Consider the following 17,618-nt stretch of genomic DNA (forward strand, 5'->3'; position numbering starts at 1 on the left):
AAATATAGCAGTAAATACTTAGAGACTATGACTACAATAACAAAACAAACCTTTTGGTACTTTTGGCTCAAGAACTGTCTAAAACTCTTAAAGCTTTCTGACTTAGTTGTATCATCATCACCAAAAACCATGAAGAATTGTTTGCCTGATATACCAACAACACTTTTCATGTGTAGTCCTACCTCAGTTCCCTGGCTCCAGCCTCCCAACTCCTGCACCTGCTGAATCTGCTTAATTTGATTCAGTGAAGGCTTAGGCGGGGTGGTGCTCACTGTCTCCTTTGTCCAATTATCAACAAGTTTGTGCAGCTCGTCTGTGAATGTACTTTTTCTTAGAGGACTGTGATCTGTGGAAAAACAAGGCGACTCGTCATGGCACCAACTGACATTAATTATGGTATGCTGACCCGATTTTAGCACTACGAGGATAAACCGTACCTCTTTTAGCAGGTAGCGTAGTAAGGTGCTCTGGCTTGCAGTACAGTGACAGCCTATTCTTTTCACTACCTGAAAAGCTGCTTGACTGCTGAATCCCTGGATGAGACATACAAGACACAGTTTCGCAGAGAGCAAATCTAAAAAAACAAAACAAGAAAGTGAGGAAGAAATAGTAAAAGCCTCACCAGCATGTGTAACTCCATTGTTGTCTATGTGAGAGTGAGGCCTGGCCCGAAACTTTGTTTTGGTTGGCCTGGGCCTGCGAGGTGAGAGGGCAGGGGGCGCTGCAGGAAGAGGAGGGGTACGAGATAGGGAGGCAGGCAGACTCTGTCTTTGGTCTTTGAGGGAACGAAGCTGTCTGTACAGCTCCTGGAGCTCTCTGTTCTGCTGAGCCTGAAGGGAAACCACCTCTTTGATGTGCCTACAGAGAAAGAGAACGGTTATGTACTGTGGGAAAGAAACAAAAATAAACGGAGACACAAAGAAGAAAATTCAATAAATGGAGAGGCAAAAGTCTTGTACAATAATAAAACTTCTTTCCCTTGTTGACTTACTTTTCTCTGAGCTTGTGTAATTCTCTTCGCAGGTCTTCATCCTCTAGCTCACTCTCATCATCATCATCACTGCTTCCAAGGGGTGAGTGGCTGTGGCCAGGACCTCGAGGAGCGTGGGCCATTGATGGCGTTCTCTTACTTTCTTCTTTATCTCCTTCCTTTACCCGAGATTTCCTCCTCTCCCTCACCAAATCAGGAGACACTGGCGAGCTGTCAGTCTGCCTGTCATCTTTCTTAGTCTCAGTCTGGGTCACAGAGAAACGGCCAACTTTTCTGTGAGTGCCACCACCATGGCCCGACGGGCGATCCTTTGGAGGAGAGGTCTGGGGCACTGGAGTCACCTGGTGATTAATAATGTGAGAAATCTTCATTGCTTGTTTAGACCAGGGCTGCAACATTTTGTCGGCATAATTCATGACTCAACTATAAAAATTAGTTGATGCAAAATTTTACTGTCAACGCTTCATATACTAATACCAAGTAAATGTGTTTTTGTAACTGCAATACACTACAGGAAGCTATGGGGGAAGTATCACCTATATTGTCTGCCAAGACTGCAGACAATACTAAGGAAAAAGAATGTAGTGCGAACTGCAAAACAGGAGGTCAGCAGAAAATGGAAACAGAGATTTTAAAAAATGTGAAAGCATTTCACAGAAAACAAGCAAAGTTAAATGCAGACTGTGCAAAGCAGCGCTTTCCTTTCACAACAGCAGTACTGCTGTGCACGAACATTTAAGGCCCGCCCCCTGGAGCTGTGACATCAACTCTGAATGGGTCAGTTTTAGAAAGTTAAGTTAGTTCGTCACACTGATACCTTGTTCATGTAAATGTTCGTACCGTCATGTTTATGTTAGCTTAACTGTCAGAAACTGCTCAGGATGATACTTGCTAAGCGCTTCCTGGGTCATTATTTTGACCCGGAAACATATGAATATGAAACATTAATCGATGACTAATCAACTAATCAAAGAAAAACTGGCAGATTAGTCGACTACCAAAATTTTTTGTTGCAGCCCTAGTTCAGACTGTGCCAAAGACTGAGACTAACAAGAATCAGCTAATGTGCTCCTACCTGAAAACGTCCTTTAGAAGGCTGCGGTGGATTAAGTGGTGCTCCTGCCTTCCCATCTTTAAACAGCTGACTGCTTGAATCTGCTTCTGATAATGAGAAAGGGATGAAAACAAAAGGGATAGACAAGGACAAAGATACAAAAACACAAACACACGTATAAAAAACACACAAATGATGATACAGACATACAAGAAAGGAACAGAAACAGAAAAATGCACATGACAGTGAGACATACAAATGCAAAAGGACAGACACGGAGAACAAACACAAAGGCACAGTGTTAAGAATTGGCCATTCAAATCACAGAACATTGTGACTTCTTTAACATGCATGCAAATCTGTAAACTGTGTAAACATACTTTCTGTGGATGTCAATTTTAAAATGAGGTCTTTGTGAATTTAAAGTTGTTAAAAAAACTTCGTGAGGTGTGGGGAGTAGTGGTAAATGCATTCATTAAAAGCAAAAACATATTTTAAAATACCAGTTAAATACAGTATAGCCCACCCACACATCCACGCTCTCATTCTCACCAAGTCATCACTGCTCCACCCACTCATTAGACAATGTAGCCCAATATCACATTTAAGATCTTTGTCAGAGCAACAGTGATATTGGTCAGTGTGTTTGATATTTGGGATTGCGACATTAGAGTGTGTACATGGATCACCACAGCCATTTTTAAGGGAAAAATAAAACATAAAAATTAACATAAAATATATACAGCCTGGTATATGTGTTACTTACAGGTAATGGTCCATTATTAGTCACGCGTGTAGAACATAACATACATGCTCATGCATGTGCTCTTGTAACAGAAGATCTAAGCTACTGCTACACACTTTACACACATAAACACGATTACATGCAAGATGACTGGAATACTTGAAAAGCATGATAAAACGTAGCCATATGGAAAGCCTAAACGTGTGCAAAAGAGCCCGGCAGTAACTTACAATCCTTTGGTAATGCACACACTGTATTCTAACATATTATGACCATCACTTACTTCACTACAGCTACATCATATGTTATTGTTTTGGAGCAGTGCTACTGTGTATGAGTTTACAGGATAAGCCTATATGTATTCTGAACTACAAACAATTACATAACATCAGCTTGGTAACTTAGCATCTATGCTATCTGTGTAATGATGTGAGTTGCATTACGCTGTCTACACTGAGTCAGCAGGTGCAGTTGAGATGATTGTTGCGGTTGAGGTGTGATGTGAAGGAATATTTCCTTGGCACAGGCACAGCTTGTCTTTACTCCATAGTTCATCAGCACTGGGAGGACATCAGATTTGTGATGCCAAACTCTTCCTACACTGTGCCAATCTCCCACCCTCCTCTACGCTCCACTGTTCTCGCCCCTGAGTGAGCAAGTCATGCAAAAAGAAAGACTGCCAAGAAAATGAAATTTAGTAAAAAGGAATTTAGAAAAAAAAATCAATAAATAAAAACAAACAGTAATGTATGCAGTGATGTCAACACTAGGGACTTACAGGGGGGACTATAACCAAATAAAAAAACATACATAAAACAGTATTATTTAGCTGGAAACATTAATGTCCATTAACATTAACTTTAAAGCCTTAAAGGTTAAAAAAGTTATTTTGCTATGTTAAAATTAGTACTAGATATTAGATTTAGGTCCATGCCCCAACATCCCATTCTCTCTCTCTCGCTCTCGCTCTCTCTCGCGCGCGCTTACTCCCTAAAAGGACGCTACCTTGCTGGACTCTGGGCTTCTTGAACAAGCTGGCGGAGTGACGCAGTTTGCATGCCCAGTTTTTGAATTTTCGAGTCCAGGATTTCTTGCTAACAGGATTTCTGATACTAGGACATGTCAGGTTTAGGCCAAAATATCCACCTCCTGCATTGTGCTGCTGCTGTCCGTGCCGGAGGGGGATCGGTTGCTGATTGGGGGGCCATGATGCATCTCCAATGGCACTGGTGTCAGAATGTGAGGGTACAGCCTAGAACAGTTAAGACAATTAAGAGTGGCTGCATGGAGTTGAGATATAAAAAAACGCAGAGATACTCAAACATTTATATAATACAAATAATCGCGGACAGCTGAAACATAGTGGAGTCACATTTACACACTGAAACAGAACAATAATTATAATTCACTACAGTGAAAGACAAACTGAAGGAGAATTTACTTGAAATCTAATCTGTGGTATTCACTCACAAGAATGGTTGGTTCTCCTGGTACAGGTGGGCGTTGGGGCCCAGCAGAGTCATCCTGATTGGGAGGCAGAAGAGGGGTGGGTGGGCTGGATGAGACAGAGGTGGTGAGGAGTGATGGGCCAAGCTGCTGCTCCACTGGGTCCAACTCCATAGAGTTGGGCACCTCTTTGGAAGCTTTCTCTCCACCTCCTTCTCTCTCTGGGTCAGGAGAAGTGGAAGATGAACGGGAGGTGGTGGAGGAAGTAGTGGAGGATGAGGACTGTGGAGAAGTATCTGAGATGGAGGCAGGTGGGGGGAAAGATGAGTGGTGGATTGACTGTGGCTCTGATGACTCATCACCACCTGCTGATGTGGAGGCAGCTGATGTTGGGCCAGAGGTAGCCCCCCCAGCCAGTGCTGTCCCACTGCTGTACTCCTGATACAACAAATTCCTTAGCTTTTCATCCAAGGTTTTTATGCGGTTGTCTACAAATTCAATTTTGGGGGGGCCTTCGCTGTCTGACTCGGCTACGGAGGAAGGTTGAACAGGGGATGGCGTCATTACGTGGGAGAATGTGGGTAAGGGGGTTTCAGCAGTTCCCAGATGCAGAGGTGGCAGAGAGGAGTCAGAGGAGGGATGAAAGGGGGCAGAATAACTCCCTGTGTCCTCTGTAACACTTGTCTCTCCCGTGGACACCTCTGACTCTGACATCTGTAAGGAGGACTGCTTCTGTAGTGGAAACTGCAGCTGTTTGAGGGGCGTGTCCACAGCTTTAACCATCTCCTGTTGCTGCTCAGTATATTGTGATTGTTTCTGTGCCTGTATGTGTTGTGATAACAGCTCAACAGGCACTTGGGTTTGTTGTGGGACCTGCTGTTGTGGTACTGGGCAAACATTTAGCTGTGTCTGCTGTTGAAGAAACTGCTGACTAACTGATAGGGGCAGCATTTGGTTTTGATCTGGTTTCAAAATTGCAGCACCCATAAACATCTGATGCTGTTGCTGCTGTAGCTGCTGCTGCTGTAAGTGTAATGTCTGTTGTAGGTTTAACTGTTGCTGCTGCTGCTGTTGATCAATGTGGGCTTGTTTGGGGGGCAATGGACCAGCAGGACTCATAATCTGCTGTTGTAACTGCTGTAACTGAGGCTGCTGCAGCAACTGTGGGGAAAACTTTGATGTCTGCTGTTGAACAAGGGGTTGTTCGGTTGGCTGCTGAGGAAAAGGTGGCAGAGGCAGAGACTGCTGTAACACCTCTGAATGACAATGCTGAGACATTCCCTGCACCTCAGTCAGCTGTTGTTGAAGTGGTATTTGTGTTTGAATTAGCTGCTGCTGATGCAACTGCTGGAGAGACTGCTGAAGTGCTCGTTCCTGCTGTAGTGGTACTTGTTCGTGGTACACCTGATGTTGGGACTGCAGTTTCTGTTGTGGTGATGGTACTTGCTGCTGTGATGCAGACTGTAGCTGTTGGTGTGGCTGTTGTGGGGCTGGTTGGGCTACTTGGGTGTATGTCTGCTGCTGCTCTATGCCAAGTTGGCTTACAGTAGAAGGGATGACTACAGCAGGAGAAGGGGAATGAAAAGAGGCTGAAGATTGGTCCACGGCAGACATACGGGGCCTTGAAGCAGAGATCAGAGTATCATCTACACTTTGACTCGCAGTGGAACAAACACTGGTTCCAGGAGAAGTCAGGTTATCAGGATGAATAGTGATGGGTGAGGGAGACACAACAGCAGGAGCAGTGGACAAGCTGGTGAGGTTAGCATCAGGAGCAGCAGCAGATGTTGCTATAGTTAAAGGAGCAATAGAAATTTGGTCAGCAGAAGCTGAGATAAGGCCAGTTGAGGTGGTGACAGGGACAGAGGCTGGTCCAGGCCTGGTTTCAGGTGCTGTGTGATGAACAGGGGCTGCGGTAGCAGAGGGGCTCATGGAAGTAGGTACTGAAACAGTGGAGTCTGGGGGGGAGGTGGCAGAAAGGGTGGGGTAGGAAGGAGAGCCCATTCCACTCAAGGACTCCAGACTTTGGGATCCTTCACTTTCTACAGCCGCAGAAATGAACACGGAGTTAAGTTTTTGTTATGTGGCCAAATGGGCCATGTTAATAAGCCAAAGTAATAAAACCGACTCCAGGAGTGCTCACCTTTCTCTCTTTTAGGAGACTGGGGAATCCTTGTCTCTGCAGTGGGTGATGGTGTGGTTGCTCCCTGACTGGAAAGAGAGTCTCTGTGGCGGATAGTCTGGTTGATAAAGAACCGCCAACGTCCCACTGGGGAGGAATGGGGCACTGGGTCCACTGAGAAACCGTAAAGATTGATTACTGTTTTCTACTAAGTTGAGAAGCATCACATAGAACATATTCCCATTCTACCAGAACATTTGTATATGCCTAAACTTACTGGAGTAAGTGGGAGTGCTGACTTGTAACTGGTCAGTCGATCCAGTCTAGTACGAAAATAAGGATTTATCATTTTGTATATATATTCACGTTTTCTCAGATTCAGCATTATTCAAACAAAACAGAAAGACTAAAGAGGCTAGACTGATAGTACCTCTGAATGTGTCTGAAGCATTTCATGGGCTTTCTTAACTATCGCTCTGAGCTCCTCAACAAATGTTTCTTTCTCCACATCAAGGACAAAGTCCTCCTCCACCTGCAAAGTTTTATCAAATGGCAGTCATCAAAAATTAAAACAATACTTTTCAAAATAAGTGCAAACTACAGGATCATACAGTAATGTACCATGTAATCTGCTATGTCCTCGGGTGCATCCCCTTCAATGTCAAACTTAAATGTCACCATCTTGTTGCTGTGAGTCTCCAACTGACAGTCCACCATATTGTCCCCACTGCCGGACACCTATTAAGTACAAGACAAATAATCACATTTATTCTTTGCTATTAATCTTTTAATATCCATAAATATACTTTAACAAATATAGTAATAAAGTCGGTGTTGGTGTTTCCTATATTTTTTCACCTGAAGCATGCTCAGTTGAAACTGGTGTTTCTCAGACTTCTGGCTGGAAGCTCGTCTCTGAGACTTAAGTTTCTCTAATTTTCCATTCGCCAAGAGCTGCAAGGGGTCTTCACCACTGGCTGGTATACACCTAAAGGTGTCATGGAGATTAGAAATTGTATTGTAAATCTTAAGTGTGTATAAATGTATAAACTCAATTATGAAAAAGTAGGGATACTGTATAAAATAGAAAAAAAAACAGAATGCAATGATTTCCAAATCTCAAAAATCAGGTCATTTTGAATTTCATTGGAGCAACATGTCTCAAAAAAGTTGGGACAGGGCCCTGTTTACCATTTGGTAGCGTCCCCTCTTCTTTTAACAATAGTCTGTAAACATCTGTGAACTGAGGAGACCAGCTGCTGAACTTTTGGGAGAGGCATATTGTCCTATTCTTGTCTCATGTAGGATTCTAGTTGCTCAAACATCCTGTGTCTTCTTTGTGGTATTTTTAATTTCATGATGCATTAAATGTTTTAACCCTTGTATGGTGTTCGGGTTTGTGAGACCCGTGTTCAGTTTTTTTCAAAAGAAAAATTAAACAATTAATTATTTTTTCACGTGTAAATGTGTTGTGTCTTTCCACTCACTCCACTTGATTATAACTGATTTATTTATAACATTTTATATAAAAGAAAAACGAGAAGCACATTAATTCATAAATGTGATCTAACAAAGGTAAAGGGAAAAAATTAACCATGTTTGCTGTTCATATGTCTTGTAATTGGGATGAAGTAAACATCTGTTGAGTAATTTAACATAAAATTGTTTGATAGTGTTAATTTGGAAAGCCAAAACTCTAGCGGGTCCACCAGACCCATGAACACTGGCTGAGTAACAAAAATACGAACACCACACAAGGGTTAAATGGGTGACAGATCTGGACTGCAGGCAGGCCTCTTCAGCACCTGGAGTCTTCTACCAAAAAGCCAGCGCTGTTGTAAAAGATGCAGTATGTGGTTTAGCGCCGTCTTGCTAAAGTATGCAAGACCTTCCCTAAGAAAGATGTCATCTGAATGGGAGCATGTGTTGCTCTAAACCTGTATACATGTTTCAGCACTGATGGTGCCTTTCCAGATGTTCAGGGTTATTATTACATAGGCACTAATGTAACCACATACTGTCAGAGATGCAGGTTATTGAACTGAGTGCTGATAACAAACTGGATGGTCCCTTCCCTGTTTAGTGTGGTGCCTCAGCATTCATGTTTTCCAATTAGAATTTCAAACTTTGTTTGTCACAGACCATATTTACACTTTGCCTCAGTCCATTTTAAATGAACTTTAGCCCAGAGAAGATGTCTGTGTTCCTGATGTTTACATATGGATTATCCTTTGCATAATAAAGCTTTAACCTGCATTTGTGAATGGCTGTCCAGAATCATCACTGCTAATAAGAGCAAAGTTCCTGTCTATGAAGCAGAGATCAAACACCAGTGTGTCCGATTCCAAATGTGGCACGTCAGTCAGAGGCCCAAACAGAAGCAAACTTCTCATCGTTTTCAATACCGGCAGTTCTATGCGCGAGGAATCTGACCCTGAGGGTCAGACTGTCAATGAGAAGAACATCCAACAAAAACCACCTGAACTAAGGTTTCTGTCATAGTGTTATTGCAGGTCAGCACACAGTGCAATGGACTTTTCTGGCTGAACCAGAACAACCAAAACCAAATACTCCTGACCTGCCAAAGAAAGATCACTGAGACTATGCATTGTTACCCAAAATGAGCCTTTAAAGATAAAGGCTTGTGATTTGGCCACAGTGTTTAAAATCTAGTGCAACCCAGGGAAAAATGCAGAGGAGTTTTCCACAAATGATCTAAAAGCAGCAGCCATGCTTGAAGCAGTTTAAAGGCTCTCACTCAACATTTAATGTGAAATTGTAAAGGATTCAAATGTAAAACATTATTACATCATAAGACTCTTATGATTTCTAAAAAACAATCTTTTTGCACTACTACTTAGCTGCAAAATGAATTCAATTTAAAAGAAAAACCAAGTCTCTGAGCATGTTTTAAGTCCTTGTATGGCAAATTACAGCTTCACTCAGTACTGAGATTACATTTATATGGAAATCAGACTGCAATGATATCACTTACCCTGATGAAGAATGACGATCTGCACTTGTCTTACAAGGACCATCCTGTAGAGTGACATATATACAAACACACACACACAAACCATGCCAGCATGAAGAAAAGAATGCAAAAATAGATTAGCTATGTTAACGGCAAGTAAAGCAATAGTGTGATTATGACAAATGACATATAGGACACGTTCTATGAATACACTTAGGAATCAAAATTTGTTAGTATGAATCAAAAAGGTGCAGTCAAAGCTTATTGTCAAATATTTCGATTTAGCAGTATGCTTACTTATTGTGCCAGCATGTCAGTAAAGTTATTATCAAATTTATAAAGCAAACTTTCATACTTTTTGTACCTGAGCAATGCCCAGCAGGGAAAGGTCACAGTCTTGCAGCGAGCCTTGGGTCAGTTTGGGTTTGGGGGCATTAGAATCAAGTGATTGTAGAGTAGTAACAGGCAGAGGGGAGGTGGGTATAAAGTCGACTTGCGCTGGTAAGGTTACCTGGGCTGCTGGTGAAGATGTGGGCAGCTCTGGAGCAGGGGCAACAGCAGGATAGGTGGATGGCAGGGATGTAAGAGATGATAGTGTAGAAGGACATGAGGTATGCAAAGGGCTTAGGGGCACTTGCTGCGTAGGAAAGACAGCATGGGGCAAAATAGGCTGCTCAGATATAGGTGTCTGAGTGTGTATCTGTGTTTGAGAGTGTGCTTGGGCCTGATTGCTGGCTTGTGTTTGTGTGTGAGCTGGTGGCATCTGCTTGGGATGGTGCTGTGGAGAAGGAGGGGCACCTAGCACTAGGTGGCTATACAGAGACAGGGTCTTGCCCCGGGACTGAGGCTCAGCCACATTATTGGGGCCTAATTGTCCAGGAGCAATGGTCATTAGAGGTGAAGTAGGTTGACACTGTGAGGGAAGCTGACTCTCGTCAAAGGTTATCAAAGCTGGTTTCAGAGGAAGTGGTTGCTGAACGGGAGTTGAGCTGGGTAGTGCCGGTAGCTGGGTCTGTGGGGGTGGCATGGCGAGAGATTGCTGCACGTGAGAAAGCTTCTGCAGCTGTTGTTGGTACTGCTCAGTATACTGAGGAACAGCAGGCTGGCAGATGGACTGAATTACTGAAGGGTCACCCTGAACAACTGAATGTAGTGATCTTTGGCCTGGGACTTGTGCTTGTTTGGTCTGTATAGGATGAAGAGGGGCAGTTACTGAATTGAGACCATCTGTTTTAGTTCCACAACTTCCAGCTGAGCCAGGTGACAGAATCATCTGCTGATACTGGATTACTGGGTGCTGTTGTTCCAGCTGTTGGGTAATATGAGTTATATCAGACTGTACAGGTGGTATGGCTTGCTGGGTAGGGTGAGGGACATACTGACTGGTCAAAGGACCAGCAGCAGACTGCGCATGCAACTGGCTAGCTTGCTGGCCTTGAGTTTGTTGTTGGATCTGGGGCTGGGTGAGCGCTGGCATTGGAGCATTTTGCTGAATAAGAGTTTCATGTTGAATCTGACTGGGGATTGAAGCAACTGCACCTGGAGGCTGGACAGTAGTTTGACTTTGTTGGCCCATCATTTGAACATCAGCCTTTGGGACCTGGCCATGCAGTGGCTGTGACTGAGTAAAGGTTGTGGTCAGAGGATGAGCCTGGATTGGCTGAGAAGTTACTTGACTCTGTGTGGGAGTAACAGGCCCAGGGTAACTACTTTGGGAAGGAACCTGCTGGCTCTGGATGACTTGTGTGTGTCCCTGAATCAATGATAATGGGGTAGTTACCTGGCCCTCTGTCATAGCTTGAGGTGCTTGGGCTGCAGACTGAGCTATAAACTTGGCTGGGCTCTGGCCTTGGTTCTGGGGCTGAGCCTCACTTTGTCCTTGCTGTGTAAGGATTTGAGCTGGGACACTTGCAGGCGTCTGAACAGTAGTAGGAATGGTCATGGGCACTTGGCCCTGAGATATAATATAAGTTTGGTGATGAATTACCTCAGTACTGACTGGTGCGCCAACTGATATGTGAGGTTCCATTACAGATGTGTGCTGCTGTGGTTGGGCAACAAATGCCTGCTGCTGCTGCATCAGTGCTACTTGCTGCTGTTGCTCTATCATCTGAGAAGCATGAGGTGTAAACTGAGTAGAGTTCAGTTGTGGGATACACATCTGCTGTATATCGGTTGGTTGATGATGAATCTGCTGCTCACTGTTGCTTTGTGGTATAGGGACAGCTTTGTGTTTTTCAGTTTGCTGAAGTTGAATGATGGAAGCTTGCTGCTGCTCTTTAAACTGCTGCTTCATTAGAGCCTGTTGCTGTAATCTTTCTGCTTGCTGTTGTAACAGGACTTGCTGTTGACGCTGCTGCTCTAACTGTTGTTGCAACAGAGCTTGCTGCTGCTGTTCTATCTGCTGTTTGAGTTGCGCTTGTTGCTGCTCTTGTTGCTGCAGCTGAGCTTTCTGTTGAAGCTGCTGCTGCTGCTGTAGCATTAACTGCTGTTGTATCAGTGCCTGCTGCTGTTCCATTTGCCGGATTAAGGCCTGCTGTTGCAGTTGTTGTTCATTCTGCTGCTGCATCTGCTGGGGATGCTGCTGCAATAAAATTTGTTGCTCGTTTTTCCCACTTTGTTGCTGATTCTCTGTTTCCTTTTGTGTTCCAGTTTGGCGCTGTCCAATTTGTTGATATAACTGACTCTGTTGCTGTGAAGGAGGTTGCTTTGGTTGTTGTTGCTCTAACTGATGCTGAAAAATTGGTTGCTCTTGCGGTCCAAGACCTTGTTGCTGCTGCTCTTGTTTCTGCTGAATGAGAGTTTGTTGCTGTTGCTGTTGATCCAACAGTTGCTTTTGTTTAAGCGCTTGCTGCTGCTGCAGCTGGGCTTGCTGCTGCTGTTGAAGCAGTGCTCTTTGTTGTTGCTGATCAAGCTGTTGCTGGACATACAGCTGATGTTGCTCAAGCAGTAAAACTTGTTGCTGCTGCTCTTTTTGCTGCTGCTGTTGTAACAAAGTTTGCTGTTGCTGAAGCTGTTGTTGTGATTGTAGCATTATCTGTTCACAGGGATCCCCTGTTGATTGCATAGCTCGCTGCTCCATACCTGTTTGTGGTGTGAACACATGCTGCTGTGAAGCTGGCTGGACGTGTGGGGCAGACTGCTGTACACAGATCTGCTGCTGAGTCTCAGACTGATGTTTCTCGATGGACGTAGCTGAAAGGCTGTATTGATGCTGTTCTGTTGCAGGCTGAGCGGCAGTAACTTGTTGTTGTTCAAGCTCAGCTGACTGCCCCCCTATTTGCAGTTGTGGCTGCTGCTGCAAATGAAGGGTGGAGGTCTGGGGATCCATTCCCATCTGTTGTTGTGGGACAATAGTCTGCTGGGGGATCACGACAGACTGTGTTTGTTGGGGTGCGGCCTGGGAAATGATGTCAGTGATCTGCATGGGAGTGGCAGGGTGTTGGGTCTGCTGAGCGTGGGGCACAATTGTCCTTGCTAGTCCAGCAGTATCACTGACTGGCATGGATGCAGTGAGAACATTAATGGGTGCCTGTGGGGAAACAGGTGGTATGTATGACTGTGAAGGGGCAACTGATCCGTGGGGAGCGGCGGTTTGAAAATCATCTGATGGGAATGTTTGTGACTATTGAGTGATAATGGGAGAATGATGTTTGGAGTTGAAAGAAGGGGGAAAAGAAAGTAGCAGAAAAATTGGGTTAAGATTAAGCTTTGGAAAGAAGCATCAATTATCAACACATTTAATTTTAATCAGGGTGTCCCACAGTGCTTTATAGCAGAGGTTGGCTGCCTCCCCACAAAATTAACCAGAATCACAATTTCACACTCCAAGCTAATATAGTATTTAATGAGAGAGACATCTCACCACCTCTGACAAACAACTTCCTGGGGGAAACCCTGTGTAGTGTAAAACCAGATGGCGAATCTCAGATGATTATGAGGATGATTTATGTTGGCACAAACAGTTATTAAATGGAAAAGAACATATTAACATTAATGTTAGCCTTCATTGCCCCTATGTTAAATTAGGCTGTCAGTTTGCACATTATCACCATTTTCACCTGAAAGTATTGTTGAGGTACACTTGGTGATACCTGCGGAACCACGGTACCGGAGTGAAGAAATGTCTGACCCATGGGTCCTCCTCCACTTTGTCCTAAGGACATGCTTGTCATACTAACACTCGGCCCAAGAGGTATAGTAGCAACACTTGTACTCTCACCAATGGGGGGCATCTGAGGATGAGGCAATGCACCAGTGCTCTGTTGTGCAAGAAAAATAATGAACACATATATAAATATATATATAGTATTTAAGTTCAAAAAACAATAAGTTTATCAGTAAGATATAAAAATACACCTACAGATGCAACTGTGGGTAATGAGGTCTGTGAGTGGGTATATGAGTCCCCCTGCAGAGAGTATGCCTGGCTCTGTCCACTCGCATAAGATTCACAGCTTGCAGATCCAATGCTCTCCCCTTCTGAGTAGTCAAAGACATTTAAAAAATAAGACACTATAAAAATTCAGACTACACAAAAAGTACTTGTTCAAATCATATTCATGTATTTTAAAATTTTCATTTAAAATTTCACCATTATAATTGTTTCATATAGATACATTTTGATCAGCTACTGGCACATGGGATATGTCACTAAGGAGCACACTGTACCTGGCAGATTTAGGGTTGCCCCACTGAAAATATTTTGCTGCCTGACACGTTGGTCCACTTCAGGAAGCTCCTCGGACTCCTGCACTCCACCTCCTCCTCCGTCTCCCGTGTGTCCAGCTACCCCTTGCACCAGCGAGGATGGGTAAGATGGATGAGTAAAGGTGTAGGAAGTGAGAGTGGAGTCTCTTCGTTCTTCAAAGCCCTGCTGCTGAAGGACCTGCTGCTGTCGACGCTCCCTTGACTTTTTGATTAGGTTCACTCTGTCCCGGATGGATTTTCCGACCACTTTGGCATCACTTTCATGAAAGAAGCCTGATTTCACCTGTAATGTAGAGAGGCAAAGAGAGAGTAATTAATTAATGGGCAAATGTCAGGTGAGGAAATCTAGATCAGCTGGAGAAATCTTGAAGTGGCTGATAGATAAAGTGAAGGGCTTGTAATTCCTAACCTGCATTTAAGCTTTTAAGTATCAAATCAAGGCCTTTTCCCAGTCAACAGTACCTGACACCTACGGACCCGATCAGCTTATCAGGCATTAATTATTCCTGCCTTACCATCTCTAGAGCCACTTCTTCAGCACTATCATTTTCCAGGTCATAGCTGAACTCAATGGCCTCATTGTCCTTGTGCTTCCCCTTCAGCTTCTTGGGGTCTTCAACCCAAATTCGGAGAGCCAGGCAGTCCTGGATGCCTGTGTCCTCCTCAGCTAGTTCCACCCGGACGCCTGTGTCCTCCCCAAAGAAAGCATGGTTCAGCAGGTCTCGAATGGAGAGTCTGTCAAGAAAGGAGAATTCGATGATAGAAGAGACTGGGACGTTTAATGATCACATTACCAGTCACTCTGCATAATAGAGTGGATGCCATAGTGTTATGAAAGCAAATTCTGCTTACCTCTGGCTTTTGTTCTGACGAATGCAGCCTTCAATGATCTCTTTGATCTCTGGGTCATTTACTTTGTCAAAGCTGGCTGGCTTTATACCCTGAAAAATAAAAGAAACAGGAAATTCATTGTATTCTACAGGAACTTATGTAATTAGGATTTTAAGTCCTGCATTTAACAATTAAAACATTTTCAGAGTTGAGCCAAAAAGTTTAGATCACAATTAAATAAAACAACAATCAATTAGATCCTTATGCATCATCACCACAAATGCATAGAGTTTGCTTGCGAATATTTCAAAGACTCACGCTTGTGACTTTGCGATAGATCTGAGCAGCATTTTGGCACTCAGAGTAGGGGTACTCTGAAGTAGCCATCTCCAGCATACACATCCCAAAGGCATATACGTCCACAGACTCATCATAGTGCTCCTCATACATCTCTGGAGCCATGAACTCCGGGGTTCCTGTTAAAACCAAACAGTACTCTATGACAACCCAAACATCGAAATATTATTTCACTACAGATTAGAGTTTGTATTTACAGTGATGTAATACCATCCACAAAGCAGAAATTTCCTCAGACTCAGTGTAAGAATTTTCAAGCTGATAATAATCTACCTACTCATCATCTAATTTATCTTTACTGGGCACTGCTTCTGCAGGCTAAGAGAGCTGGCATTTCATCATCAGTGCCCTCTTTCTACATTCACCACTAACATAGAAATAAACTATATGTCTACTGAAGTTAAGTGAGACTTTTGTAAAATCTCAGTAGTGCTGAATGCAGAGGAAAGGCCTTAATCTTGTAGAGACAGGGCATGAGTGATCTAAAAAGCATTCAATCTATAAACTGCAAGCAGCCTACCTATAACACTCTTTGCAAAGGAGGTCCTCATAAGAGTGGCCAGTCCCAGATCACCGATCTTGACTGATCCTGTGGGGCCTGTTATAAAAATGTTGTCACACTTGAGGTCCCGATGGACAATTGGTGGAGTCCTGGTGTGAAGGAAGTGAAGGCCTTTCAGAATTTGCCTACACCAACTTCTAAGGACCTTGGGTTTCATCACCTTAAAGCGCTTCAGGTAACTGTGGATAGAGAATAAAAGCAATCAAACTCAAAAGGATATTGTAATAAACAACCAATAGACAAAACGTGTAAGTCAACACACTGACAGCGATAGCGAAATATTATGAATTACTTATATTTCCTGAATTTGAACGTGTTGTGATAATGTGATGACACTTCACCTGAAACACATTATATATCTCTGTATAAAGCAACACATCTGTCCAAATTAATAGTACATTAACTCTATGCACAATAAAAACTGTGTTTTGCGGTATGAATAATCTCCATTCATCAAATTCATTAACAGAAGTGAGTACCAAGGTGTTGGCAAGACAAACAAATGAATGTGGATTAACAAATTTTATAGATTAACTGAAATAATTCTTTTTTTTAGAACATAATAAACATAGACTCAATAATAGCTATCTGTAGCAGATAGGTTACACTAACGTTTTGAGTGTTCCTGATGTCATGAGTTCAGTGACTAGTACAATGCACTTCTTTCCACGAAGTACAGACTCCCAGGAATCATAGAAGCGGACGATGTTGGGGTGCTGAAGCCCCTTTAGCATCTCTGCCTCTTCTTTGAAGCGTTGCTGCTCTGCCTTGGTCAGCTTGCGATCCTGAAATAGGAGGTACATGTCATGTCATGAGCCTCAGCATCTGTTTCACTCCCTTACTCCGTGACTACTCACAGGAAACCAAAACATAAGCCTGCCCTGGACAGCACTCCCATAATGAAGCAATAACACCTACTGCCACTAGATGGTGCTAGCAGCATATAGATGTAGCTCTGCAAAGACAACACCCAGTCACTGGCTTTATAAAACACATTTCTACTGCATCTGCCACACATCCCTAGTATGGCGGACAGAATGGCTGTTGCAGAAATACAGTTCACTGGCACAAGCAGCTTCCTATAGGAACAGAGATAGCACTGACTAATCCCTCAGTTACACACTGGTATATAGTCTTTTGCAATCCCTAAGATTGATCGCATAAGGTTTTTTCTTCTGTTGTGAATATATAAAGCATGTTTGTTTTCTTCTTTTTACATTTCCAGACATTATACTGCTTTTTCTTAAAATACTAACACTTTAATTAATATAATTTGCTGTACTCTATTCACATAGAAAATACACGAACATGAATTTCCCAGCAGGTGGGAAAAATGTTTCAGAATATGCTATGTTGTGATAGTGATTTGAGAATTTATTAAGAGTCACATAAAACTGTCAATTAAAGCATTTCACAGTGAGAGATGACTTTGCTGGCTCCACTAAGTGAGTGTGTATTTTTAGACTCTGTCATTAACAACTGTTGCTATATCCATGTATACAAATCCATCTTTTCAGGTATGCGGTCATTTGAGCTTTATTAACCTAGGGACCTGCTATTTCAGGGAATTATCACAGGTTTAACAGGAAAGTTACGTGTCATGGTTTTGTATTATTAAAAAAATCTAATTTTATGCCATTTATGCAAAGAACTTACGAAGAAATAAAAACAAAACAATACAGTATGTTTCACTTATTATCAATGGGGATTGGGTGGCAGCCACTACTGTGTCACAAACAGACCTCACTATAAATAGAAGTCATCATAACACTTGGTTTCCACTAATCGATTTCATTGATGTTAAGCTTGCTTTTTTCCCCACAAAC

The 17,618-nt window shown here is 43.0% G+C and overlaps 1 protein-coding gene across 10 annotated transcripts in view; it reads right to left on the bottom strand.

Annotated features, from left to right (window-relative positions):
* wnk3 (WNK lysine deficient protein kinase 3) overlaps positions 1-17,618 on the bottom strand; it is a 44,620-nt gene that overhangs the window by 3,192 nt on the left and 23,810 nt on the right. For 4 of the 10 annotated variants that reach the window (XM_082519107.1, XM_082519108.1, XM_082519104.1 and 1 more), the window contains 22 exons: positions 16,405-16,577; positions 15,751-15,971; positions 15,192-15,349; positions 14,895-14,983; positions 14,558-14,777; positions 14,004-14,325; positions 13,696-13,814; positions 13,394-13,594; positions 9,688-12,957; positions 9,354-9,397; positions 7,217-7,346; positions 6,980-7,096; positions 6,789-6,890; positions 6,636-6,681; positions 6,380-6,532; positions 4,261-6,278; positions 3,796-4,042; positions 2,067-2,152; positions 992-1,332; positions 623-858; positions 438-533; positions 183-346 (listed from right to left, as the gene is read on the bottom strand). In XM_082519107.1, coding sequence (XP_082375233.1) covers positions 183-346; positions 438-533; positions 623-858; positions 992-1,332; positions 2,067-2,152; positions 3,796-4,042; positions 4,261-6,278; positions 6,380-6,532; positions 6,636-6,681; positions 6,789-6,890; positions 6,980-7,096; positions 7,217-7,346; positions 9,354-9,397; positions 9,688-12,957; positions 13,394-13,594; positions 13,696-13,814; positions 14,004-14,325; positions 14,558-14,777; positions 14,895-14,983; positions 15,192-15,349; positions 15,751-15,971; positions 16,405-16,577 — 8,553 coding nt within the window. The remainder of the gene's footprint in view (positions 1-182; positions 347-437; positions 534-622; positions 859-991; positions 1,333-2,066; positions 2,153-3,795; positions 4,043-4,260; positions 6,279-6,379; positions 6,533-6,635; positions 6,682-6,788; positions 6,891-6,979; positions 7,097-7,216; positions 7,347-9,353; positions 9,398-9,687; positions 12,958-13,393; positions 13,595-13,695; positions 13,815-14,003; positions 14,326-14,557; positions 14,778-14,894; positions 14,984-15,191; positions 15,350-15,750; positions 15,972-16,404; positions 16,578-17,618) is intronic. The other 6 variants (XM_082519110.1, XM_082519113.1, XM_082519112.1 and 3 more) reach the window with 6 other exon arrangements.

The sequence above is a fragment of the Aulonocara stuartgranti genome (assembly GCF_965226115.1).
Source record: "Aulonocara stuartgranti genome assembly, chromosome: 20".
In the NCBI taxonomy this organism is placed as follows: Eukaryota; Metazoa; Chordata; class Actinopteri; order Cichliformes; family Cichlidae; genus Aulonocara; species Aulonocara stuartgranti.